General features: G+C 55.0%; 1 protein-coding gene across 5 annotated transcripts in view; it reads right to left on the bottom strand.

The window, feature by feature from the left end:
- The window catches only part of MEGF8 (multiple EGF like domains 8), a 53,157-nt gene that overhangs the window by 15,694 nt on the left and 10,022 nt on the right, over nt 1-27,441 (bottom strand). For 3 of the 5 annotated variants that reach the window (XM_055369518.2, XM_055369519.2, XM_055369517.2), the window contains 28 exons: nt 26,672-27,087; nt 26,066-26,211; nt 25,812-25,934; nt 19,387-19,541; nt 18,945-19,064; nt 18,433-18,577; nt 18,185-18,348; nt 14,675-14,875; nt 13,444-13,644; nt 12,759-12,995; nt 11,808-11,926; nt 11,582-11,713; nt 11,381-11,494; nt 10,680-10,928; nt 10,008-10,207; nt 9,460-9,670; nt 9,111-9,360; nt 8,414-8,546; nt 7,130-7,377; nt 6,942-7,052; nt 6,682-6,800; nt 6,154-6,361; nt 5,551-5,731; nt 4,828-4,991; nt 3,893-4,037; nt 2,133-2,364; nt 926-1,049; nt 542-755 (listed from right to left, as the gene is read on the bottom strand). In XM_055369518.2, the coding sequence (XP_055225493.1) occupies nt 542-755; nt 926-1,049; nt 2,133-2,364; nt 3,893-4,037; nt 4,828-4,991; nt 5,551-5,731; nt 6,154-6,361; nt 6,682-6,800; nt 6,942-7,052; nt 7,130-7,377; nt 8,414-8,546; nt 9,111-9,360; nt 9,460-9,670; nt 10,008-10,207; nt 10,680-10,928; nt 11,381-11,494; nt 11,582-11,713; nt 11,808-11,926; nt 12,759-12,995; nt 13,444-13,644; nt 14,675-14,875; nt 18,185-18,348; nt 18,433-18,577; nt 18,945-19,064; nt 19,387-19,541; nt 25,812-25,934; nt 26,066-26,211; nt 26,672-27,087 (5,062 nt within the window). Of the gene's footprint in view, nt 1-541; nt 756-925; nt 1,050-2,132; nt 2,365-3,892; nt 4,038-4,180; nt 4,349-4,827; nt 4,992-5,550; nt 5,732-6,153; nt 6,362-6,681; nt 6,801-6,941; nt 7,053-7,129; nt 7,378-8,413; nt 8,547-9,110; nt 9,361-9,459; nt 9,671-10,007; nt 10,208-10,679; nt 10,929-11,380; nt 11,495-11,581; nt 11,714-11,807; nt 11,927-12,758; nt 12,996-13,443; nt 13,645-14,674; nt 14,876-18,184; nt 18,349-18,432; nt 18,578-18,944; nt 19,065-19,386; nt 19,542-25,811; nt 25,935-26,065; nt 26,212-26,671; nt 27,088-27,441 lie in introns of all 5 variants that reach the window. The other 2 variants (XM_055369520.2, XM_063701387.1) reach the window with 2 other exon arrangements.

Raw genomic sequence — 27,441 nt, 5'->3', positions numbered from 1 at the left:
CCCAGCCCCTCCTCCCTCAGACCCAGGAGCTCAGGCCCAGCCCCTCCTCCCTTAAACCCAGGAATCCAGCCCCTCCTCCCTTAAACCCAGGAATCCAGCCCCAGCCCCTCCTCCCTCAGACCCAAGAGATCAGGTGCCCAGCCCCTCCTCCCTCAGATCCAGGAATCAAGGCCCAGTCCCTCCTCCCTCAGACCCAGGAGTCCAGGCCCCCAGCCCCTCCTCCCTCAGACCCAGGAGTCCAGGCCCCAGTCCATCCTCCCTCAGACCCAGGAGATCAGGGGCCCAGCCCCTTCTCCCTCAGACCCAGGAGTCCAGGCCCCCATCCCCTCCTCCCTCAGACCCAGGAGTCCAGGCCCCCATCCCCTCCTCCCTCAGACCCAGGAGTCCAGGCCCCCATCCCCTCCTCCCTCAGACCCAGGAGTCCAGGCCCCCAGCCCCTCCTCCCTCAAACCCAGGAGACCAGGCCCCCAGCCCCTCCTCCCTCAGACCCAGGAGTCCAGGCCCCAAGACTCCCCTCTCAGGAACTAGGCCCACTGCTCACCTGTCCTCTTGAACTGCCGCGTCCACATGCACTTGCCCTCCCGCGTGCACTGCTCGCAGTCAGCAGCCCCGCACGCAGCCTCGGAGCAGTTCCCTGCCCAGAAGACCTCTCGCTGGTTGATCCGACAGTCATTCTCAGAGGTGCAAGACCCATTGCGTCCAATGCAAGCACCTTCGGGGCAGTTGGTACACCACTTACAGCGGGGGGTGGATGCCTGGTGAGGGAAGACAGGCTAGATGGAACCCTCAGCACCCCTCCTGAACCAGCTGAGAACTCGGTGGTTCCTGAGACCCTGGGGTGGGTGGGACAGCTGACCAGAGTGGAGACCAGGACCTCCCTGCCCTACACCTGCTGCTTCTCATCCCTGCCTTCCCCACCACTCACCTCTCCATCTCCAGGTTGCAGGGTCCGAGGATGGCGGGCCAGGCACTCACTGCAGGTCCGGAGACGTCGACATTCCTCCGGGGAGCGAGGCATTGGGGAGCAGGGGGAGCCCCCGCAGCCCAGCCTAAAGGACATGAGGCCTGGCTCATTCACACCGATCCAGACCCCCTCCTTCTGCCTCCCAGACACTGTCCTGCAGGCCCCCAACCCTGCATCCCAAGCTGGACATAGCACAGGCCTCCTGAGCCTGGCTGTCCCCACCACCATTTGGTAATAGATGGTCCCACATCCACCTGTCACCCAGGCTGGAGACGCTGGACCACACCCCGGGTCCTCATGCCCATGCAGCCACCGAAGCCTTCTGCCTCCTGGATTTCTCTCTGACCGTCCCCTCCTCCCCACCCCTGCAGCCCCTTGCCCAACTTGGTCCCCACCTGCAGCCTCTCGTCACTCTACCCCTCACAACAGCGCCAGGGATCTCACTGCCCAGGCCCGTCCCTGCCCTGTTCTGCTCAGGCCTTCCATGGCTCCCTGTCCTGCACAGGAGGGCTCCACAATCCCTTACCCCAAATCCCAAGAGGTACACACGTTTCAGACTGTTCTGGATTTTAGAAAAGCAGTGGGTGTACCCACTGTTACACAATACCTCCAGTGGGGTCTGGGGGAAGGAGCGCCCCGAAATCAGACCATTAACATTCCTGTAGTAACTGACAACACACCCTTCGGGCAAATAAGGCCAACTAATAGCCTCATATCAGTGAGGGTGACTGGGCAGCGAAGTGAGTCTGTGCTAAGCCTAAGAAAACACTTTCAGTGTCCAGGATGTCTGCATTCCCGGAAGCGCAGCTGAGGGATCTGTGGAGCTGGACAGAGCCAGTGCCTCTGCCAGGCATGGGAAGCCCTTTCTGAGCTGATCCCCTCCAGCTTCCGGCCTCAGCCTCACTTCTGAATCACTGATGGTCCCCACTCTACCGTTCTTTTAGGGCCCAGTTCAGACCCAGCTCCTCCAGCAAGCATTCTTGCATGAGACCCCAGTCCCAGGCAGGGATCCCCACTCAGAGCTCCCCCGGCCACCCTGCCTGCGGTGATTCACCCCTTTCCTGAACCAGACGGTATACTCCTGAGGCCTCCGTCCTGGTGCGGCCTAGCACAGGAACCCCATTAGAGGGCTCCACTCCCCACCGCCTGTCATGGTCGCCATGGTTACCTGTGGGCCTGATCCCCGGACAAGCAGGCCCCATGGCACCAGGTGCAGGCCCCAGACTGGTTACAAGCTTCAGGTGAGGACAGCAGGCGGCAGGGGTCAGGGGGCAGGGTCAGTGCCAGCAGGCGGCCCAGGGCCACTCCCCCGAAACCCCCAGAGATATACAGGCGGCTCCCGACTGCTGCCACAGCATGGGCCACAGACTCCTCCATTGGGGGCCCCACAGAGGCCGGGCCTGAGGAAAGATGGCGTATTCAGACAGATAGAGAGCAGGAGACTCCAGGAAGAGACCCATACCATGATGCCAGTCAGAGAAGGATGCAGGGAAAGAGGAGAAACACAGGGTCAAAGGACAGCAGAAACAAGGCCAAGGGCGGTGGCTCACACCTGTGATCCCAACACTTTGGGAGGCTGAGGCAGGAAGACTGCTTGAGCCCAGGAGTTCAAGACCAGCCTGGGCAACGTAGAAGGACCCCGTCTCTACAAACAATAAAAAATTAGCTGGGCATGGTGGTGCGCACCTGTGGCCCCAGCTACTTGGGAAGCTAAATTAGGAGGATCACTTGAGCCCAGGAGGTTGAGGCTGCAGTGAGCTGAGATTGCACCACTGCACTCCAGCCTGGGCAACAGAACAACACCATGTCTCCAAAAAAAAAAAAGCAGAAGCAGAGAGGAAACACATGAGGATAGACAGCAAGCAAAAAAAAAAAAAGAGAGGGAGAGAGACACAAGCAGAGAACAAAGGAACACAAAGAAGGAAATAAGAAGAGAGACAAATGTTTTGGAACCAGATAGATGTGGCGGCTGGACAACTCTCTGAAGGCACTAAATGCCAATGCATTTTTTTTCTTTTGAGAAAGAGTCTTGCTCTGTCACCCAGGCTGCAGCCAATGCATTTTTAAGATGGCTAATTTTATGTTATGTGACTTTCACCTCAATTTTTTTAAATCCTCAAAAAATAACTGAGAGACACAGACATGAAGTAGTCTCTGTCTACTGAATCTGAAAAGACAGATTAAGAGAAAAAGGGAATTAAATCCCAGCACTTTGGGAGGCTGAGGCAGGTGGACTGCTTGGGCCCAGGAGTTCAAGACCAGCCTGGGCAACATAGCAAAACCCTGTCTCTACAAAAAAAAAAAAAAAAAAAAAAAAATTATCCAGGCGTGGTGGCATGCCTGTAGTCCCAGCTTCTTGGGAGGCTGAGGAGGGAAGATTGCTTGCTTGAGCCTGGGAGGCAGAGGCTACAGTGAGCCAAGATAGCATCACTGCACTCCAGCCTAGGCAACACAGTTAGACCCTGTTGCTAATAAAAATAGAAAAAGAGACAAAGGGTCAGAGAGAGAAGCAAAAAGAAAAGGAGACAGACCCAGAAACACACTCACAACAGTCACTCACAACATTGAAATAAAAAGGCAAGTGACAGGCATGCTTCTAACCTATGAACAGCAAAGACTGGTAGGAAACACCCCAATGTCTAATAGTGGTTGTCTCTAGAGAGGGGGATTATGGGTGTTTTTTTTCTTTCCTATTTTACAAATTATATACAGTGAACATTGTTACTTTTACAGAGTAAAAAATAAACTTCTCTAAGAAAAAAAAAGGAAGGAGGGCATGTCCTGGTGTTCAGATAATCCAAAAGGGCGGGAGTTCTGCCAGTGGGTCTGCAGGGGCCCAGTGACTCCTAAGAAGTGGGAGTCCCAGGATGGGGATGGGGCTCCTCCTGGATGTCCCTCAGCCTCCTGGGAGCCACAATGGGGACTTACGGGTGAGGTCGGGCAGAAGCCAGGCATTGCAGTTGACCTGGTAGAGCAGAACGTCGCTGCTGAACTCGTCAGGGTCCGAGCGCCCCCCAAGAACCACCATGGTGTCCCCTAACAGGGCTGAGGCGTGGAAAAGCCGGGGGCGGGGCTGTTGGGGAGACAGGGGGTGGGGAGACAGGACAGCCTGTCAGAGCTGTCCTCTGCTCCCTCTTAGCCCTCCAGCCACCCCTGTACTTCCCTACCTGTCCCCCACTACCAGCCCACCCAATCCTAACCCTCTTCAAATCTCACCTCCTTCAGGTGAGGTGAGATTTCCTCCAGGAAACCTCCTGTACCAGCAAGAGCAGCCCACAGAGCCATCTCCTTCCTGACTTCCCAGAACCCCCATGACCCAGGCTGCTCCCCAGGAACTTGGCCCAGACCCCGAGATGAGCCACGCACATTCCTCATACGATCTCGCTAGTGACAGTGGGGGCGTCCTGGGGTTGAGGCTCCTCGAGTCTCTTGCTTCTAGCCCCCTGCCTCCAAGATGGGCTTGGAAACGTGTGGACTGAAACCGCCAGCCTCTCTAACCAGTGCAGACGGGGCTCCCTGCCCTCCCACACACATTCTCCTTGGCCGTGAAGGCAGAAAGAGCGGGGAGCCTCAGTCCTGGTTTATACGAGTGGAAAAACCCAGGATGGGGAAGGGGCCTGCCAGGGCCACACCAAGACTCAGGGCAGAGCTGGGCAGAACTCATGCCTCTGACCTCCTGGCCTCGGGTTCTCTCCTCCAAATCAGGGATGGAAGCAGGGGAGATGTGGGGGTGTCGCTTAGTTAGGGAACATAGAAAGGAGGGGAAGCAGGAATCTGGGATGGAGCCAGTCCCTGGGGCACTGGGAAAGAGGCCCCCTCCCTCCTGTCCCATACATCCTTGGGTCTGAGCCTCTTTTCCTAACCTTTGCCCCCTGAGAAGGGGCCAGCAGACTCCAGGTGCGGTCAGGACAGTGCAGGGAGTAGAGCTCGGGGGATGGGGCCGCCAGCTCCACATGGAATCGGAACCCCCCAAACACGTAGAGGGAGTCAGTGGCCTCGTGGTAGACAGCAGAGTGACCATAGAGACCTGGTGAGGGGCACGGTGACAGGCTGGGGGAGGGGCTGACAACAGCACTGACCCCGCCGATCTCCCGGTCCCCTGTTCGGTGACCACTCCCTTCCCCGGCCCTGAGACTGGAGGCCTGGGAGCCCCTCTCCACCTGTCCCTCTCAGTTGGGTTCAAATGGACAATCATTAGAGACTCTAGGAAAGAGAAGGGAGTCCTCAACTGGCAGTAAGTTCTGCCAGGCTCTCAGGAGGGAGACAGGGCGTCCAGAATGTCTAGGGGACAGTGATCAAAGAAAGGAGGTGTGATCGAGGAAGAACCCCTGAGTAGCAGGGAGCTCAGACCCTGGGGGCAGGGGACGGTGGCCACATGTGGCCGGGAGTGGGCAGTTAGTTGTGGAGTCTGGGAAGGACAGTCAGAAAATCTGAACATTCAAGAGGGTGCCCTGAGAATCTGCATGGGGACGGGAAAGAGAGGGAGACAGGTGGCCACAGAGCACAGGAATGGATGGAGAGCCCACAGGAAGCCCGGATGTCCGGGAGGTCCCCGGGGGCTGTCCCCTCCCGGTCCCCAGCCCCACCTGTGGGGGGTGTCCCACTCTGGGCTCCTGACACCCAGGTGCCGGTTGCCAGCTGGTACTCGAGCAGCTGCTGGTTGAAGCCATTTTCCGGGGAGTAACCGCCCACCAGGAGCAGAGACAGACCTCGGCGGGCAGTAAGGGTGTGACCAGCAACAGCTGGCAGCTCCACGGTCTGGGGGGCCTGAGGGATGGAGGGGCAAGGTCACCGATGGGGCTAGAGGTCAGGGGTCACCTTGTGGGTAGAAGCGAGCCTCAGCCCCCCACAGTCCTCCCTGAAGTACTAAGGAGGGAATGACCCCCCCGAGGCCAGTCGGACCAGCCTGGGTCCTGGCAGAGGCACAGTGGGCCCCTTGGCATTTCCACCTGCTCAAGCCTGGTATGGCTTTGGGAAGCCCTTGCTCCCCTGGCCTCTCTCTGCTGCGGAGTGAAGCTGTGTCCCAGCCCAGGACTGGCTCAGGACAACAGCGTGACCCAGGATGGCCGAGGAAATTCAAGTTTGGGGCTTCTGTTTCCTCTGGGGGTGGAGCTGGCAGGAGCTACCACAGCTGTCTCTGTCAGGGCCCAGTGTGAGGGCTGGGGAGTGGGCTGGGGAGAGATGCTCACCTTCTCCTGCCGCCATTGCAGGGTGGTGAGGTTGAGGACCCAGAAATCACGGGTGACGCCTCCAGCAGTAAGTCCCCCCAGCAGATACATGGCACCACGGCCAGCGGGCACATATGCGGCCGCATGGAAGGAGCGGGGCGATGGGCCTGGGCCCCCGTCCTCAGCTCCCGCCAGCATCTGTGTCCACCGCCGCTCACTCACTGAGTACCTGGGGCCAGGGTGCAAAAAAGCAGCCTCATTACAGTCATCCCAGCATCCTTCAAGGTGACCCTGCCTGACAGATGTCCCCGCATCCCCTGGGGTGACCTTCCTATGACAGTCCTCTCACCATTCCCTGGGGTAGCACCACCCAAATAAGTACCCTGGTCCCCAAGTGTCCCCGGGTGAGCCTCCTGTGACAAGTGTCCCAGCATCCTTTGGGCTGTCCTTTACCTTAGAGGCTTTTCTGCACTCCTCTGAGGTGACTCTTAGCATCCCGAGGTGACCTTCTCTTATTTGCGAATCCCACCTGCCCAGGGCAGTCCTCACCTGTACAGGTTTCCCAGCAGCCCCTGGGGCAGGCCCAGGCCCCCAAACATCCACAAGGTGGCATCGGGTCCATCCACCATGGTGTGGCCCAGGCGGTGCAGGAAGCGGCTGGCAGTGTCCTAGGGGTGGGTGCGGACATCGGGGATCAGGCTAGGGTCAGGACAAAGTGCCAGGCCTGGGTGTAGGGGTGATCCCAGGAGTGGAGGTGGGAGAACGACCTGGGGACAACCATCCCTAGACAGCGGGTACCCACAACTCACGGCTGAGAGGCGGCTGTCCATGAGGGTCTCCCAGACCAGCTGCCCGCCATCCAGCTTGGTGGCGCAGTCAGGGCCCCCGAAGCCCTCAGCACAGATGCACACGCCCAGGCTCTGGGGGATGACAAGGGACTCAGGGGAGCCCTGATCACCAGCCCTGTCCCACCAGGCTTGACCTCTCCCACCCGTACCTGGTTACAAGTTCCTGCCCCAGTGTGGGCATTGCAGTTCTCAGGACACAGAGCCATGCGGCAGTGTGGGCCAGCCCAGCCCTGAGGACATCGGCAGAGCCCCGCACCTGCAGCACCGTCCTGGGGCACACATTCCTGGGGGACGGGACAGCTCCCAGGGCCCCCTGACCCACAGCGGGCAGAGCCCACCGAAGCATTGAAGCCCCACGATGAGGAGCCATTGGCCTCCCAGTGCAGCACGAGCAGCCCTGTGAAGAGAGAGGCCAGAGGCTGGTAGCAAAGCCATGCTCCTGGCCCCTTCCACCCCCAGATGCTGAGAAAACTCAGTGTGACTGGGCATGAAGGAAGGCACCATATTATTCATAATCATCGCCAGGATGAACCATTCTGCACCCCCTCCCTCAGCCAACCCATCAAGATTGATCTTCAAGCCTAAATCTCTCACCAACTGCTAGCTACCTCCTGAGCTGCTATCCAAGCCCAAGTCCTGTCCCACCTGGACACCGGCACCCACCCCCTACTGGTCCTCCTGGCTGCCTACACTCCCCACTCATGGTGGCCCAGCGATCCTCAAAACGTGAATTGGGCCCTGTAATCAGCAAGCTCCAAACCTTCCACAACTCCTACTGCCCTTACATGAGATTGGATCTCTTTAGAAAAGATACTGATTTGGGGGTAGGTGTGACAGGAATTACTTGATATGTTAGTATATATAAAATATGCCTCAATAAAGTTATATATATATATACGCCGGGCGCAGCGGCTTATGTCTGTAATCCCAGCATTTTGGGAGGCCAAGGTCGGCGAATCACTTGAGGTCAGGAGTTCAAGACCAGACTGGCCAACATGGTGGAACCCCGTCTCTACTAAAAATACAAAAATTAGCCAGGCATGGTGGCATGCGCCTGTAATCCCAGCTACTCGGGAGGCTGAGGCAGGAGAATCGCTGGAGCCCAGGAGGCAGAAGTTGCAGTGAGCTGAGATTGCGCTACTACACTCCTGCCTAGCTGGAAAGAGTGAGTGGTGTGGGGTCCTCACACCAGCCACACTCTATGTGCCCCAGAGACATGTCTCATTCAGCCCTTCTCTCTGCAGACGTAGCTCAGCTGGCGCAATCCTATTTTCCTCTCAACTAAGGACACTGAGGTCCAGAGATGGTGAGGGACTACATCACCCCATAAGCAGCGGCAGAGCTGGGTCCTGAGCCCACTTCAGGTGGTGAGTTCAGGGGCAAGGGATACATAGCCCAGGACTAAGAGGTCCCACTTCCCCTAGCCCCCGTACCAGACAGGGCCTGAACAGTGAGGGGCCTGTCCCGTCGCTGGCCGCAGAAGGCAGCTATGAGGCTGCGGTCCGACTGGACAACACCAGTGTCCAGGAAGCGTGGGAATCCATCGAACGCCAGGACGTAGCTCAGCTAGAGGGGTGCAGAATCGAGGATTAGGAGACAATGAGGATGAGAACGACCCCTGGGGTCTGGGAGGAGGAGGGGTTCAAGAGGGGAGGGCAATCTGCGACTGGGAAATGGGCTGTTTGAACATCCAGGAGAGACTGTCAAACTATGGCATAAGGCCACCACTCCCCTTCCTGTGTCCAAAGTAGACACGGCTCATCTATCAGGCACTCTTGCATTGAGCCCCTTTCTCAACATGCAGCTCCTGGCAGTCAGTACCAATCAATCAGAGTTGGTGTACAAGGTGTAACAATTTACCATTCCTGCTCTAGGAATGGGGAGATTGAGGATCTGGAGAATTGGAGATGGGAGCTGAGGAAATAGGAAGCTATCTGGGAAATGGGGGGGGTCTGTCTGTGGGCCTAGGAACAAAGTGCTGGGGATCTGAGGAGGAGTTTGGGTTTTGAAGGATTAAAAAAACAAACAAAAAAAAACAGCAATACTAGGGTCAGGGTCTGAGGATGCAGGCTAGGTCAGGGGACACGGTTCTGGCTCATGCGCCTGAACCCTCGTTTCCTCAGTGCTCACCGTGCAGGGGGTGCTGCTGTCGGGGGAGAAGGTGAGGGTGAGTGGGGGACAGAGGGTCCCGGGAGCACAGGGCTGTAGCTCCTCAGTGGCCGAGACAACCCACACACAGTAGGACAGGCCAGGCCCGGCTCTTGCAGCCCCGCCACCTGGAGGCAGCAGCCCCCCGACCCGGCGTGAGCCCAGTGCCACTGAGGACACGTTGGTGAGGAGGGCGCGACCCCCACACTCCCGAAAGCAGGAACCACCGGCCCTGGGGAGATGGAGAAGAGCCAGTGTCAGACCAGTCCTGCCCCTCCCCACTGTGTCCCCAAGCACACCCTACCCAGCCCTGGCTGGCCCGCTGGCTCACCGGGGATCCCCATAATAGCCTGGGGAACAGAGCTGACAGTGGGCACCCTCGGTGTGGTCCTGGCAGAAGCAGAGCCCACTGAGGTTGTCGCAGTGGCCACGGCGTGGGTCCCCGTGCCCGTTGCACTGGCAGGGCCGGCAGCCCCTAGAGCCTGTGGCGTTGCCGAAGCTGCCGGGCCGGCATCGTTCGCAGTGCTCTCCCCATGTCCAGTCTGTGGAGGCCCCAGCAGGTGGGACAGAGTCAAGTCAAAGGTGGAAACAGGCCCAGGCCTACTGGCTCAGCTAAACCCTGACCCCACCCAGCTGCTTCAAAGGTGAGAAACCAAGGCCCAGATCAGGGGAAACAGCAAGTCCCAGGAGGGGGAACTGAAGCCCAGCCAGAGCGATGGGTGGCACTGAAACCTGTTTGAGTCAGGAACAGGAATGGGGCAGGGGACCTAGAGCTGCATGAGAGGACACTGAGGCCCCCTCCGAGAAGAGCAAACTGGAGACCCAAGAAGGGAGGAGGCTCTCTGGGTCCAGGCTGGGCCCAGGACAAGGGCTGCTTACCCTGGCACTCGTCGCAGAAGCCAGGGCCCCGCTTGCGGCAGTGGCTGTGGAAGCTGCAGCCACAGTCCCGGGAGCAGCGGGGGGCTGGCGGACCCGGGGCGGGTGTGGGCGGGGGCAGGTCTGATGTCCAGCCCAGGTCACACACGCAGGTAAAGTCCGGGGGGCCACTGCACACACCATGGCCACAGTCCTCCAAGCACCTGAGGGGCCGTGTTGGGGGGTGGGGAAAGCGCCAGGCAGGCCCAGAGCCCCTAAAGCACCCCATCACCTCCACCCACCATGACACCATCAAAGCCACTGGCTGTTTCCATGGTTTTGGGCTATGTGGGTGACCCTGTCTCCAAGGTAACTCCATGCATCACCAAGCCTGTCTCTATAGCAACCACATAGCACCACTGTGAAAACCTCTTTCAACTAGGTCCTCCTCCGCCTCCATGGCAACGCTGAAGACTATGGCCCACAGCCTATGGGTGCCCCATTTCCATGGTAACCAGGGTTACAATGGGGACCCTGTCACTCTAACAAGGACCTAGTGTGCAAGGTAAAAACCCCTGGCTAACTGGGGATGCTGGTTCCACAGGAGGGGACCCAGTGCCATGATGGCTTCCTCCCTCCACCTCCATGTGCCCCAGCCTGGGGCAACATCTCCATAGCAACCCCCGCCTCACTCACGTGCGGTTGCAGTGTGAGATGCCATCACCCTGGTAGCCCCGCTGGCAGTGACACTCGTAGCTGAGGGGCGTGTTCAGGCAGGTTGCCCGAGGGTGGCACCGGGCCAGGCCCAGGCGACACTCATCCACGTCAGGACAGCGGGCGTATGCCCAGCGGGCAGGGAGGGCCACGGGAAGCCCCAGGCCCTCCCCCACCCACAGGGAGCAGTTACCCCCACCGAGGGGCCCTGAGAAGTCCCCCTGTAGGCACCTGCAGGGTGGGAGAGTGAAGAAGCAGGGGACAACATAGAAACAGGAGCCATACATAGAAACAATGACAAGGAGAGAGGAGGCCAATTGGAAGGAGAGGGACGCAAATATAAATTTGGAAAGAGAGACAGAGAAACCAGGAGAAGTCGCAGACAAAAACAATTTTGGAAGACAGAAGAGAGACATAGACGGAGATGCAGTGAAAGGGAGAGCGGAGAGACAGAAACAGACAAGGAGAAAGAAAACGAATCGCAGAGACCCGGAAAAGGAGGAAAAATGGAGAAAAAAGAGCGGGAGGGTAAAATAAACAACAGAAAACAGTACGGAAAAGGGAAGGTGGCCATGGGATGGGGTCAGGGCAAGAGGGCAGAGAAGCAAAGAGGCCATTAGAATGACCGGTCATGGAGGAAGGACACAGCCGGGCACCCTGCCCACCCGCCTGCCTGGGCTCACCGTCCCAGTGTGGGGTTGTCCTCATTGCCACACCAGCCACACTCGTGGCTCTGCAGACACTCATGGCAGGTCAGGAAGCCATCACAGCTCCGGCACCGTGGCTCCGAGTGCACACTGCAGGATGGCAGGGGTGGGGGTCAGAGACCCAGCCCCTTGCCGGTGGGGAATCTTCCTCTGTTAGCCCTGCCCCAGGGACCATACCTGTCATCCCAGCCTCGACAGCCCCCGTGTGGGTACCGGGCCAAGTAGGCGGCAAACAGGAAGCAGGTGTGGGTGGACTGGCACCAGGCGCACTGGCTAGAGTTGGCCAGGCAGTCCTCACAGGTCAGTCGCCTGGGGCGGGGAGCAGGGGGCCAGGTCACTCCACAGCCAGCACACATCCCCGGGCACATCCACCCACCCACTCCCTGCACCCAGCCGGACTCACTGGCTGCAGAGCGGAGGACACTCCTCTGGACTCTTCAGGGCACCCCGACCCCGGCCCCGCCGGCTGCATGCCGCGTCCCCTTTGCGGCTGGTGCTCTGATGCCACTCACAGAAGGGGTCCTGGGGGTCAGTTGGGCAGAGGAGTCAGAACCCCACTCAGCCCTTTCCTTTGGGCTCCCAGTGCCCATCCCACCCCCTGCCCCACCCTGCAGACTGTCCCTGTAAGGCCATCTCCCTCCTCAGCTGCCTGCGTCTCTGGACCCCTCCCTTCGACCACAGACACCCATGGGTCGGCCTGCCCAGCACCCACTGTCTCCTTTGGGCAATAGCACCCCTTCTGTGTGGTCCGGGTGGGGCTTATTCAATCCTCAGGATCCAGAGGTGGGCAAGGGGCCACATTCCCTCCCCACAACTCCAGTCATTGGCCCAGGAGCCTGTACAAGGCCCAACCAGAGCCACAGAAGTGCAATTCTGGGACTTCTGTTGAGCTCCTGGATGGTGGTGGGGTGGGGGGAGAGAAATAGGAAGCCTCACTCTGTTTGAGACAGAGCAGGGACTTAGAGCCTGGACCCTTAACGGCTCCTTTGCCACTCACAAGGAAACAAACCCTCCCAGGGAACAAGAGGAAGCAGGGTGTCGAGGGCTGCCTGACATCACTTGGAGGTGGCAGGCCTGAAGGCCTACTCCTGGGCTCCAGTGCCTATGCTGAGAAACTCCCCGCTAGTGGAAAAGGATGGAGTTGCATTCTCTGGCCCCTACAACAGGGAGAGTCCGGACTCCCAGGTGCCTCTCTCTCCAGCTCCATCTCACCCTCCCCACCAGGCTCTGCAGATCAAGGCCAAAAGCCCTTGCTGTTTCCCCCACACACCCCCCACCAGGGATTCCCTTGGCTGCCCATTGCCTGCTCTGGCTCCCTCCACCTTGTGACCTCCCCTGGTGGCCCCACAGGCACCTGGGTGCAGGCGTGGCAGTCCCGATGCTCCTCGCAGAGTGGGCAGAGGGTAGGCACCAGCACCAGCAGGGACCCACCAGCCCCGTCATCCCCGCAATGGGCTCCGCCCTGGCGCAGGTGGCAGGTGGCACTGGTCAGGCACCAGCCACAGCCCTGGTCTGCCAAGCAGCCCAGGCAGGAAGAATAGGAGGTGCAGGACGACGAGCGGTAGGGCTCCAGGAAGAAGAAGGAGATCTCCTGGGGAAGGGGTCACAGGAAGGCAGCAGTCAAGGTCTGGGGCAGGGGTCAGAGTCTGGCGCTAACTGGAAGTAAGGGTTTGGAGCCCAGGTTGAGAACTCAGGCACATAGGAAGTCAGGATTTAGGAAATCAGTAAAGAGGTCCAAGGTCTGGAGGAATCTGGAGATTATTATAGGTCAAAGTATGGAGGGCAGAGGTCAGGGTCAGCAGGGTCAAGGGTGAGGAGTCAGAAGATGGGGGTCAAAATATGGGATCAGGTTAGGGTCTATAGGCAGACGTCAGGGGCCACAGGGTTCAAGAGGAGGTCCAGAGTTCAGAGGCCAAGAGTTAAGGAGTCCGAGGCCAGAATCTAGGGATTTCAGAGTTTGTGGCCTGGGGTTCAGAAAGCCCAGGTGATCTGAGGCTGGGGCCTGCGGCTAGGGTTGGAGGTAGGTCCTGGGTACTCACGCTGCCTCCTGGCACACCAGTCCGATCCCACAGCAAAGTTAGCTCGCTATGCCCAGGGCCTGCCGAGCCGTTGAGCTGGCCCTGGATCTCTACTGCATACTTGTGGTCCCGCCCAGGCAGAGGGAAGAGGCGAGCAGACCCAGGGCGCTGAAGCCGCCGCGTCTCCTTCTCCTGATGAGCCACCCAGCGCCCCACCTCCTCCTGGGGTAGGTGTGAGTGAGAGGCAGGGGCCTCAGAACCCTTCTCATTCCTTCCTCAGACCCCTGATACCTCCAAACCCACACTGTACCCCACCCCCTCCTAAGAAGAGGGCCTCAGAGCTCCTTAGATCCTGAGAACCTCAGAGGTGAGACCCCCAGGGACCCTCCTCCTCAGGGGCTTTTTTTTTTTTTTTTTTTTTTCTTGAGACAGGGTCTCATTCCATCACCCAGGCTGAAGTGCAGTGATGCGATCATGGCTCACTGCAGCCTCAACTTCCCAGGTTCAAGTGATCCTCCCACCTCAGCCTCCCAAATAGCTGGGACTACAGGTGCATGCTACCATGGCCAGCTAATTTTTGTATTTTTTGGAGAGATGATGTCTCACCACGTTTCCCAGGCTAGTCCCAAACTTCTGGGTTCAGGCAATCCACCTGCCCCTACCTCCCAAAGGGCTGGGATTACAGGTGTACACCTCCATGCCCAGCCTTCAGGGGCCTTTCAAGTCTGACTCAGACCTTCCTCACCTGCTTCAAAGTTTCCCTCAAATTCTGCTCACAATTGAAAACCTCAGCACCCTCCCTCCTCTACTAAAGATCCATTCCCAGCCAGGCGCAGTGGCTTACGCCTGTAATCCCAGCACTTTGGGAGGCCAAGGTGGCGGATCATCTGAGGTCAGGAGTTCCAAACCAGCCTGGCCAACATGGTGAAAACCCATCTTTACTTAAAATGCAAAAAAATTAGCCAGGAGTGCTGATGCACATCTGTAATCCCAGCTACTCGGGAGGCTGAGGCAGGAGAATTGCTTGAACCTGGGAGGTGAAGGTAGCAGTGAGCTGAGATCGCGCCACTGCACTCCAGCCTGGACAACAGAGTGAGACTCTGTCTCACACACACACAAAAAATCCATCTCCTGCCTCTAATTTCTCCCCAGCCCTTCCCCAGAACCTTCAAATCACCACAGATGCCCTATACCACACCCCTAACTCCCATATTTACCATAAACACCCCATGAATGTCCCAGGCGGCCTCACCATGTTCTCTGTGTCAGGGCCACGGGCCATCCGGGCCAGGACGTGTAGGCGCTGGGCCCGCGTCCACACGGCCACATCCTCAGCCCCTGGTCCACCTGGCCCTCCAGGCAGCATTGGGTAGATGAAGCCACGGTAGACCAGGGACACATCTGTCTCTGCGCTGGGTGTCAGGGTGATGGTCGTGCTGCGGACAATTGAGACCTGTGCCACCAGGGATGGGTGTATGTGTGAGTCCCTTTCTGGACTCACAGGCCACATCAGAGCCAGAAAAGACTGGTCAACCCAACCTTCTTCCCCATTTTACCAAATGAGAGACTGAGGCAGAGGGACAGGGGTTAGGTGGCTTCTCAAAGGTCACTCTGGGAAAAGAGGCAAGACCTAAATTCAGACAATAGACGACAGGGTCCCAGAGCCCACCTTTACCCCTGGCCTCTCGCCATTTCCATCTCACATTAAAACTCCAGGACTGGACACTTCAGTGTCTTCTTATCCAACTCCTCACCTTTCCAGCTAAGCACTTCAAAGCCCAGATCTAATATTCAAAGTGGCAGACAAAGTGCAAGATTTATTTTCCAGGTGTGTGATTTTGTAATAGCAGAAGAGTGGAACAGTCCAAGTGTTCACCAGTGGGAGGCTATTTAAATAAACTACAAATGTAAATGGAATATTATACAACTTAAAAAAAAAAAAGAAGAATGAAGGCTGGGCACGGCCGGCACTTTGGGAGGCCGAGGTGGGCAGGTCACTTGAGGTCAGGAGTTCAAGACCAGCCTGACCAACATGGTGAAACCCCATCTCTACTAAATACAAAAAATTAGCAGGGAGTGGTAGCGTGCACTTGTAATCCCAGCTACTTGGGAGCCTGAGGCAGGAGAATCGTTCAAACCCGGGAGGCAGAGGTTGCAGTGAGCCGAGATTGTGCCATTGCACTCCAGCCTGTGCAACAAGAGCAAAACTCCGTCTCAAAACAAACAAAAATATACAAAAAACAGCCAGGCATGGTGGTGCATGTTTGTAATCCCAGCTACTTGGGAGGCTAAGGTGGGAAGATCACTTAAGCCCGGGAGGCAGGGTTGCAGTGAGCTGAAATCGCTTGCCACTGCACTCCAGCCTGGGCGATAGAGAGAGACTCCATCTCAAAAAAAAAAAAAAAAAAGAATGAGAGTGTTTCTTAAGTTCTGTTATGGGAAGCTTGCCAGGAAGAAAAAAAGGAAGCAGTCGTATAATGTTCATAGTACATTACTTTTGTGAGAAAGAAAAATGATATGATGTCATGCTTACTTGCACCTGAATAGGTAAATTCTGGAATAAGATCAAAGAAACCCAAATGGATCTTCCAGGGAGGTATGGTGGCCTTAAGTTGCAGCCATGCTGGAGCTAGATAATTTTGGACCACTTAAGGGGTAGGGAGTGGGGTAAATGAGAGAGACTGTTCATTTAGTGACTTTTTTTTCTTTTTCTTTTTCTTTTTTTTTTTTTTTTTTGAGACAGAGTCTCTCTCTGTCACCCAGGCTGGAGTGCAGTGGCATGATCTCAGCTGACTGCAAGCTCCACCTCTCGGGTTCACGCCATTCTCCTGCCTCAGACTCCTGAGTAGCTGGGACTACAGGTGCTCACCACCACACCCAGCTAATTTTTTTGTATTTTTATTAGAGACAGGGCTTCACTGTGTTAGCCAGGATGGTCTCGCTCTCCTGACCTTGTAATCCGCCTGCCTTGGCCTCACAAAGTGCTGGGATTACCGGCGTAAGCCACCGTGCCCAGCCTTTTATTTATTTATTTATTTTTAATTAAAATGGAGTCTCACTCTGTCACCCAGGCTGCAATGCAGTGGCGTGATCTTGGGTCACTGTAACCTCTGCCTCCCAGGCTCAAGAGATACTCCTCCCTCAGCCTCCCAGGTAGCTGGGACTACAGGCACGCATCACCATGAGCAGCTAATTTTTGTATTTTTAGTAGAGATGGGATTTCGTAATGTTGGCCAGGCTGATCTCAAACTCCTGACCCCAAGAGATCCGCCCACCTCGGCCTCCCAAAGTGCTGGAATTACAGGCGTGAGCCACCGTGCCCAGCCCCAACGACTTTTGATATCACTGTGATTTTTGAACCATGTGAATATATGAGCTATTTTTAAAATCAATAAAGAGGCCGGGCGTGGTGGCTCACGCCTGTAATCCCAGCACTTTGGGAGGCTGAGGCAGGCAGATCATGAGGTCAGGAGATCGAGACCATGCTAGCTAACATGGTGAAACCCCATCTCTACTAAAAATACAAAAAATTAGCCGAGTGTGGTGGCAAGTGCCTGTAGTTCCAGCTACTCAGCAGGCTGAGACAGGAGAATCACTTGAACCCGGGAGCTGGAGGTTGCAGTGAGCCGAGATCGTGCCACTGCACTCCAGCCTGGGCGACAGAGAGAGACTCTGTCTCAACAACAACAACAAAAAATCAATAAAGAGGTACTGTGGAAAACAGTTTGGACATTCCTCAATAAGATGAATATGGAATTAACATATAACCCAGCAATTCTGCTCCTAGGTATACAGCCACAAGAATTGAAAACAGATGTTCAAACAAAAACGTGTACACAAGTGCTCATAGCAGCATTATTCACAATAGTCAAAAGATGGAAACAGCCCAAACGTCCATCAGCTGACGAATGGATAAACAAAATGTGGTACATCTATACAATGGAATATTACTCAACCATAAAAAGGAATAGAGTTCCTTTCCAAATGAAGTTATAAAATGAATGAGCCTTGAAAACATTATGCTGAGTGAAAGAAGCCAGACACAAAAGGCCACATAGTACAGGCCTCCATGTACATGAAATGTCCAGAACTGGCAAATCCAGAGATGGAAAACAGATTAGTAGCTGCCAGGGACCGGGGGGGAGAGTGGAATAGAGAGTGACTACTTAGTGAGTCCAGGGTTGTCCTCTGGGGTGATGAAAATGTTCTGTAACAAGATAGTGGTGATGGTTGCACAATATTGTAAATGTGCTAAATGTCACTGATGAAAAATTTTATGTGTATTTTACCACAATGCAAAAATTCTTTTTAAAATCTATAAGGAGGCCAGGCACAGTGGCTCATGCCTGTAATCCCAGCGTTTTGGGAGGCCAAGGCAGGCAGATCATTTAAGGTCAAGAGCTCAAGACCAGCCTGACCAACATGGTGAAACTTCGTCTTCTACTAAAATACAAAAATTAGCTGGGTGCAGTGGCGGGCATCTGTAATCTCGGCTACTCAGGAGGCTGAGGCAGGAGAATCGCTTGAACCCAGGAGGCAGAGGTTACAGTGAGCTGAGACTGCGCCACCGCACTTCAGCCTGGGTGACAGAGCAAGACTCCCTCTCAAAAAAAATAAAAAATAAAGTCCATGAGGAAAATAAGACCCTTGAATGTAAAGAGTTTTGGAGTAAACATAAGAGTGATAAAGATGCATTTGAGAAAAAACAAACCCTAGGATCAGGATCATCAACACCCCACCCAGGGCCACGCCTCCTACCCACCTTGTCGGGCTGGGAGGTATTGGGTGGCTGCTGAAAGGTGAGCAAGTGCAGGCCAGGCAGGAAGCTCTGGGTGACGCAGGCCTCCAGGGACGTGACGAAGACAGGCGCAGGCCCCCACCAGCCCACAGTGCCTGAGATCTGCTCCCCTCGGCAGCGGGCCTGCTCTGAGAGGACAGGGGGTGGGGGCCGGTGGGTCAGTGTGGAGTGCTCTGGCCCCCTCCCGCCGGCCCACTGCTGCGGACACTCACCAGGCCTAGGGAGGCAGCTCTCATTGTGCACGCACCAGCCCAGGGTGCCAGGTCCCCGTGGAGGGGCTGTGGGGCTGCTGAAGGCCAGGCAGGCCTGGCAGTCACCCAGGAGGCGGCCCAGGCCCAGGCAGCTGGCGGCTGGACACTGCGAGGAGGAGAGGGGAAAGGGCTCACTGTCGACTGGAGCTCAAGAGATCTGGGAAGGAAGGGCTGTGGATATAGGGTCCTGCGATGGAAAGAGCCAAACAACTGAAGAACAGGGAGTTGACTTGGAATGTGGGAGATCCAGAGGACGGGGGATGCGGGGATGGGGTCACGGGCTCAAAGGGGTCGGGCTGGGTGGGATAGGCAAAGGTTCAGGGCTCCACAGTCAGGAATCAGGAAGGAGGATCTCCGGCATGAAAACAAGTCTCCCAGTTGAGGGAAAGTTCTTGTCCGTCTGGTTAGGCAGAGGGAGACACTGAGGGCAGGTCTCTGTGCTAGGGAACAGAGGGTCTAGGGCTGTCACTCACAGCCCCCAAGGGGGTCCCAGGAGGGGGTGCAGCTTGGCAGGCTCCTTGGCACCAACTGCATTCCGGGTCCCGGGAGCAGACGCTGTGGTCTGTGTACATGGAGCAGTAGTCCAAGTGGTACTGCAGGGAGGCAAGGGGACAGAGGGGGAGGCAAGGGGACGGAGGAGGAGGCCTCTCAGACCTGGGCCGGCCTCCCAAGTCCCCGCTCGCTTTAGCTATCCCAGAGGACCCTGAGTGCTCAGCATGCCCATCCATTCCTCCCCCAGGCCCAGGGACCTCTAGCTCCTCTTTCCTCTGCCCCAGGGACCTCCTTCCCTTCTCTCATGGCCCTAGGGATCCCCACTCCTTCTCCCAGGGATCCCCTCCTGCCTTTCCCCTCACCTGTGGAAACCCCACTACCTCCTCCCCCCAGCCACCCTTTCCCTGTCACCCCAGTGCTCACGTCAGGGGCAGGTGCCTGGAACACAAAGGGGGGCACCTTGTACGCCATCAAGTCCCCACGGGGCCGGCCGCTGTACCCCCCAGCCACCAACAGGACGCTGCCACCAAGCACCGCAGCTACATGTGAGTACCGACCACTGGGAGGCGCTGCTCGGCCTAGGGGAATAGAGACCCCAATGACATTATTAGACCCCCAGCCCCTCCACCACCTCCATGGCTCCTGACTCTCCTGGGCCACAGCCCAGCCTTCTATTCCGGTGGCTGCTTCAACCTCACCTGCCCAAGGACACTCTCCCAGCCCACCTGGCCCTGAACAAGCTGAGCTCCCTCACCCCTACCCAAATCATCTTTCTGATCTTTAGGGTCAGAAAGACTTGGGTTCAAATCCTGCATCTACCACTTACTTGGGTTCAAATCGTGGATCAACTACTGACTAGCTGTGTGACCCTGGACAGGAGACTGAACTTCTCTGAGTCTTGGTTTCCTCCTCTATAAAAAGAACCATCATCTCGTCCTCAGGGAGCTGGGAGGACTGAAGAATCTGCTGAGCCCCCAGTAGGCTGCCTCAGTCTCCCATTTTTGTCTGTCTAGTACCAGCCTCTCTTCTGGTGATAGCGCCTGATTTTCCTCTGGAAAACCAATCTTTCCCTCTCCCAATCTGTGAGACTTAGGTGGAGTTGTACCTGGTTCTGGCAGAAGTGAGGCCTTAGCCCAGGCCCATCAGTCTCAGTGACTGGCTCAGGGAGGGGTACAGGGACTGATTCTCAATTCTTGGGGCAAAGACACTCCCTTCTTTCTGGGCATTTTATGGCAGAAGATAATCCACGAGCTGCCTGTGACCATCTACACAAGGCAAGAGACTGAAGTGAACCCAGCTGAAAAACTGAGTGAGAAATGGCTGATGCCATTTTGTGAGCACCTAGATCCAGCCCAGCCTGAAGACAGCCCCTACAGTTTTCACTCAAGTGAGCCAGGAAATTCCCCTTCTTTTTTTTTTTTTTTTGAGACAGAGTCTCGCTCTGTCACCCAGGCTGCAGTGCAGTGCCACGATCTCAGCTCACTGCAAGCTCTGCCTCCCGGGTTCACACCATTCTCCTGCCTCAGCCTCCCAAGTAGCTGAGACTACAGGCGCCCGCCACCATGCCCGGCTAATTTTTTGTGTTTTTAGTAAAAACGGGGTTTTACTGTGTTAGCCAGGACAGTCTCGATCTCCTGACCTCGTGATCCACCCGCCTCGGCCTCCCAAAGTGCTGGGATTACAGGCATGAGCCACCGTGCCCAGCCAGAAATTCTCCTTTTTGCTTAAGCCAGCTGGGTTGGGTTTCTGTCAGTTACAGCCAAGAATCCTGACTGACAGGTAAGTGGTCAGTGAATGGTGACTTCCCTACCCTCTTACCGACCTGCATGCACTGTAAACGTGTGGGACTTGGCCCAGGGAATCACAAACTGCGAAGCAGGAAGAGGCCTCCAGAAACATCACACTCCTGACTCCTGCCCAGTGAAGGGGACCAAGGGATACGCAGACGAGACCTAGAATGACGGCCTCAGACACCAGGCCTGGACTTTATTCCTGATGGTCACACAGGGTTCCTCTGGGGCCTTTCCTCCTTCCCATCCCTTAAGTGCTAAGGTTCCTTCCTTACGCTTGTCCTCTCCTCTCTCTCCTTTTCAGGGAGGAGGAGTGAACAGATGCGACTCTGGGAAGCTCACACGTCCCCGAAGTGATACGCCCAACTTGCGGGTATAAGCATCTTCTGAAGAGAGAGCCTGTGGCTTTCATCCGATTTCAAAGCAGTGTCTGATTTAATGAGAGTGAAAGGTTTCTCCATATCTCCTCCCTGGTGACCCCTCTGGCCCTGAGACAGGACCCTAACTGCTATAAGAAAGACAATATGTCTGGGCGTGGTAGTTCACGTCTATAATCACAGCACGTTGGGAGGCTGGATCTCACGAGGCTCGCTTGAGGCCAGGAGTTCAACACTAGCCTGGACAACAGAGCAAGACCCTATCTCTAAAAACAAAAATATTTTATTTAATTAGCCAGGCGTGGTATTGTGTGCCTATGGTCACAGCTATTTGGGAGGCTGAGATGGAAGGATGACTTGAGCCTAGGAGCTCAAGACCACTCTGGGCAACATAGGGAGGCCTCATCTCTACAAAAAATTTTAAAAAATCTGTTTTTGTGTGTTGTTTTTTTTTTTTTTTTGGAGATGGAGTTTCCCTCTGTTACCCAGGCTGGAGTGCAGTGGCATGATCTTGGCTCACTGCAACCTCCGCCTCCTGGGTTCAAGCGATTCTCCTGCCTCAGCCTCCTGAGTAGCTGTGACCACAGGCATCTACCACCACGCCAGCTAATTTTTGTATTTTTAGTAGAGACAGGGTTTCACCATATTGACCAGGCTGGTCTCGAACTCCTGACCTCATGATTTGCCCGCCTTGGCCTCCCAAAGTGCTGGCATTACAGGAATGAGCCACAGTGCCTGGCCAAAAATTCTGTTTTTAATTAGCTGGGAAGGGTAGCATGGGCCTGTGGTCCCAACTACTTGGGAGGCAGAGGTGGGAGGACTGCTTGAGCCCGGGAGGTCAAGGCTGCAGTGGGCTATGACTACACCACTGCACTCCAGGTTGGGCAACAGAACAAGACTCTGCCTCTAAAATAGTAACAACAGGCCGGGCGTGGTGGCTCATGCCTGTAATCCCAGAACTTTGGGAGGCCCAGGCAGGCAGATTACTTAAGGTCAGGACTTCAAGACCAGCCTGGCAAACATGGCAAAACTTCAACTCTACCAAAAATACAAAAATTAGCCAGGAGTGGTGGTGCACATCTATAATCCCAGCTACTCAGGAGGCTGAGGCAGGAGAATAGCTTGAACACGGGAGGTGGAGGTTGCAGTGAGTGGAGACTGTGCTACCGCACTCCAGCCTGGGTGACAGAGCAAGACTCCATCTCAAGTAAAATAAAATAAAATAGTAACAACAATAATAATAATGCCTGGCCAGGCACGGTGGCTCATGCTTATAATCCTAGCACTTTGGGAGGCCCAGGCGGGCAGATCACAAGGTCAACACAGTGAAACCCCATCTCTACTAAAAAAATACAAAAATTAGGCCAGGCATGGTGGCTCAGGCCTGTAATCCCAGCACTTTGGGAAGCCGAGGCAGATGGATCACTTGAGGCCAGGAGTTCGAGACCCACCTGGTCAACATGGCAAACCCCATCTCTACTAAAAATACAAAAATTAGCCGGGTGTGGTGGCACACGCCTCTAGTCCCAGCTACTCAGAAGGCTGAAGCATGAGAATTGCTTGAACCTCGGAGGCAGAGATTGGAGTGAGCCAAGATCACACCACTGCACTTCAGTCTGGGCAACAGAGCAAGACTCTGTCTCAAAAATAAATAATAAAAATTTTAAAAAAGAAAGGAAATGTGTGGAGCACTTCACTGGGCATCATTCTTGAAGGATCATCTCAATTTACTCTTACAGCTATCCAATGGCGTAAGTGTTATAATTTTCATTTCACAGATGAGCAAACTGAGGCACAGAGATTAAGTAATAGTTTTTTGTTTTTGTTTTTGTTTTTTTGGGGACGGAATCTCACTCTGTTGCCCAGGTGGGAGTGCAGTGGTGTGAACTCAGCTCACTGCAAGCTCTGCCTCCCAGGTTCAAGCAATTCTCCTGCCTCAGTCTCCCGAGTAGCTGGGACTGCAGGCGCATGCCACCATGACTGGCTAATTTTTTGTATTTTTAGTGGAGATGGGGTTTTACCATGTTAACCAGGATGGCCTCAAACTCCTGACCTCATGATCTGCCCGCCATGGCGTCCTAAAGTGCTGGGATTACAGGTGTGAGCCACTGCACCCAGCCTTAAGTGATAGTTTTATACAGATTGTTGTTTGGGGATAGCCATGCTGGCTCTGTCACTTATCTACTGTGATCTTGAAAAAGTTGCTGCTAAAGATACTATCAACAGAGTAAACAAACAATGTACAGAATGTGAGAAAATATTTGCAAACTATGCATCCAACAAAGATCTAACATCCAGAACCTATAAGGAGCTTAAATAAACTAACAAGCAAAAAACAACCCCATTAAAAAGTAGACAAAGGACATGAACAGACATTTTTCAAAAGAAGACATATGCGTGGCCAATAAGCATATGAAAAAATGCTCAATATCACTAATCATGAGAGAAATGCAAATCAAAACCACAATGAGATACCATCTCACACCAGTCAGAATGGCTATTATCAAAAAGTCAAAAAATAACACATGCGAGTGAGGTTGCAGATGGGAATGTAAATTAGTTCAGGCATTGTGGAAAGCAGTTTGAAGATTTCTCAAATAACTTAAAACAGAATTACCATTTGACCCAGCAATCCCATTATCGGGTATATACCCCAAGGAATATAAATTGTTCTAACATGTGTATGTTCATCGCAGCACTGTTCACAATAGCAAAGACATGGAATCAACCTAAATGCCCATCAGTGATAGACTGGATAAAGAAAATGGAGGCCAGGTGCATTGGCTCACGCCTGTAATCCCAGCAATTTGGGAGGCCGAGGCAGGTGGATCACCTGAGGTCAGGAGTTTGAGACCAGCCTGGCCAACATGGTGAAACCCCGTCTCTACTAAAAATACAAAAATTAGCTGGCTGTGGTGGTAGGCACCTGTAATCCTATCTACTCGGGAGGCTGAGGCAGGAGAATCGCTTGAATCTGGGAGGTGGAGGTTGCAGTGAGCTGAGATCGTGCCATTGCACTCCAGCCTGGGTGACAAGAGTGAAACTCCATCTCAAAAAAAAATACATAGAAAGAAAAAAAAAAAAGAAAATGTGGTACGTATACATCATAGAATACTATGTGGCTATAAAAAAGAATGAGATCATGTTCTTTGCATCAGCATGGATGGAGCTGGAGGCCCTTATCCTCAGCAGACTAATACAGGAACAGAAAACCAAATACTGCGTGTTCTCACAAGTGGGAACCAAACATCGAGTGTACATGGACACAAAGAAGGGAACAACAAACACTTGAGGGGCCTACCTGAGGGTTGGAGGAGGGAGAGGATCAAAAAACTACCTACTGGGGCTGGGCACAGTGGCTCACGCCTGTAATCGCAGCACTTTGGGAGGCCGAGGTGGGCGGATCACCTGAGGTCAGGAGTTCCAGACCAGCCTGGCCAACATGGCAAAACCTCGTCTCTACTAAAAATACAAAAAGATTAGCCGGGTGTGGTGGCATGCGCCTATACTCCCAGCTACTTAGGAGGCTGAGGCGGGAGGATCACTTGAACCCAGGAGGTGGAAGTTGCAGTGAGCCAAGACTGCACCACTGCATTCCAGCCTGGGCAACACAGTAAGACTCCATCCCAAAACAAAAAACAAAAAACAAAAAAAAACCTACCTGTTGAGTACTAGGCTTAATACCTGGGTGATGAAATAATCAGTACACCAAATCCCCATGACACACAATTTACCTATATAATAAACCTGTACTTGTACCACTGAACCTAAATTGAAAGTTAAAAAGGCCAAGCATGGTGGCTCACACATGTGATCCCAGTACTTTGGGAGGCTGAGGTGGGCGGATCACTTGAGGTCAGGAGTTTGAGACTGGCCTGGCCAACATGATGAAACACTGTCTCTACTAAAAACACAAAAAAATTAGCCAGGCATGGAGATGCATGCCTATAATCCCAGCTACTCAGGAGACTGAGACAGGAGAATCGCTTGAACCCGGGAGGTGGAGGTCGCAGTGAGCTGAGATCATGCTACTGCACTCTAGCCCGGGCGACGGAGCGAGACTCTCTCTCAAAAAAACAGAAAAGAGGCCAGGCATGGTGGCTCACGCCTGTAATCCCAGCACTTTGGGAGGCCGAGGCGGGCAGATCATGAGGTCAGGAAATCGAGACCACCCTGGCCAACACGGTGAAACCCCGTCTCTACTAAAAATACAAAAAATTAGCCAGGTGAGGTGGCGGGCGCCTGTAGTCCCAGCGACGCGGGAGGCTGAGGCAGGAGAATGGCGTGAAACCCGGGGGGTGGAGCCTGCAGTGAGCTGAGATCACATCACTGCACTCTAGCCTGGGCAACAGCGAGACTCCGTCTCAAAAAAAAAAAAAAAGAAAAGAAAAGAAAGTTAAAAAGAAGGAAAAGTTGCTGCCTCTTAGGCATTTCCCTGGGGCAGCTGGAAACTGGCAAAACCTGGATTGGAACCCACATTGGATACTGCGGTAAGGGCCTCCCATCTCCATGGTGACGATGCCCTAGTCCCATCTCCATCCCAGGCTTGCCTCCTAAGGCTGGCACCAACTGGCCTGGATGTCAGGCTCACCCTTACGGACTGAGGTGGCTTGAGCCCAGAATCACTATGGAGAGAGGTGGGACCCTCAGGAGCCCCTAGGGAAGAACAGGGACCACTCACCCTCAGGGGTTCCTGGAGGGGCAAGCTCAGCTCCTGACACCCACTGATGGCAGCCAAGGTGGTAGAAGAAGATGCCATCTTCATAGCACTTTTCCTCCTGGTAATGGGTGTGCACATTGCCCCCTGGGAAAGGAGGAAAGGGGCATAGCTGGCAAGCCTAGGGGAGGTGGGGGGACTCCCCTGCAGGGAGCCTCAGCTCAGGGTTGGCTCAGGCCCTCAGCAGGCAGGCAGGCAGGATTGGGGAGCCTCCTCACCATAGACCACCATGTAATTGCCCAGAACACTGGCTGTGTGGAAGGCTCGCTCCCTTGGGCCCTGAAGCCCATCCCGCCCCTTCAGCGTCGTCCACACATGCCGATCCACGTGGAAAAGCTCAGTGGAGTTCACTCGCACAGAGAACCTACCGAACGAGAAGCAGGGCAGGGGCTCAGGGCAGGAAGCGTCTCTCTCCCTCCTCCAGGCTCTTTGGAGCCATGTGATCACCCAGGGATGAGACTGGCCATGACTGACTCTATGTCCCCTCCAAACTAGAAGTTCCCTGTGGGCAGGACCCTGAGTCATCTCTGAGTTACCTGCATAAGCTAGCAAGGGTTGGACACAAAGCAGGGCTCTGTTGAATGGATACATGGGTGGGAGTGTGTGGGAGGCAATTCATCAAGAGATTGAATAAAACATCAGAGAATGTGTGAGTGGGTGAATGAATGAATGAGTGAACGAAGGAATAAGTAAATACATGAAGGAAGGAGTGACTGAGAGACCACAGGAGTCCGACAGTGGGCAAAGACCTCTAAAGACTAAAGGCCTATGGTGTTGAGCTGGGCCTGGCCTGTGGAGCATGGGTTATGGGACAGGTCACTTACCGGGCAGTGGAGGGCCGGTGTCCACCATGGACCAGCAGGGCACGGGAGGGGGCATGGAACACCATGGAGTGGCCAGTGGCAGCAGGGGGCCGTCCGCCTGCCGGAATCACCTGCTCCCAATAGCCCCTGCTGGTGCTGTCAAGGCGGAAACGGAAGAGGCCAGAGGAGAAGAGGTCGTGCTGGGTGCGGCCTCCAGACACATATAGCCAGACATCATCCACCAGGGCAGCCGCGTGACCTGCCAGGCCTGGGGGCCCCGAGGAGCTGGAGGCAGGTGGTGCCAGGAGCTCCCAGTGTCCCCTGCCCAGTGGACTGAAGGCCCACACGTCGTTGGTGAGCGAGCCGTCAGCCAGCTCACCACCCATCAGCACCAGGGAGCCGGCCCAGGCCACGGCCACATGGGAGTGACGGGCAGCCTGTGAGGAAGAGAAAAGAGACAGAGGTAGAGACACAGCAAGAGAGCCAGAGCCAGGCTTAGACAGAGAGATGCAGAGCCAGAGAAACATGGAGAGAAGGCGAGATAAAGACAGAGACAAAGAGAAAGGCAGAGACCGGCAGAGAGAGAAAAGAAGAGACAGACTCATAGAAACAGAGAAATACAATAAGAGAGAGAAGAGGCAAGGAGACAGAGTTAAAGGGACAAATGGCAGAGAGAAACAGACCCAGAGAGATGGAGACACAGAAACAGAGAACACAGAAGCCCAAAAGTCAGACAGATGAAAACAGAGACTGATTGAGCAACAGGAGACACGTGGAAAAATAAGATGCAC

The sequence above is a fragment of the Gorilla gorilla genome, chromosome 20, assembly GCF_029281585.2.
Source record: "Gorilla gorilla gorilla isolate KB3781 chromosome 20, NHGRI_mGorGor1-v2.1_pri, whole genome shotgun sequence".
In the NCBI taxonomy this organism is placed as follows: Eukaryota; Metazoa; Chordata; class Mammalia; order Primates; family Hominidae; genus Gorilla; species Gorilla gorilla.
The sequence above is the reverse complement of the archived record's forward strand: the minus strand, read 5'-3'. Positions and strand labels throughout refer to the sequence as shown.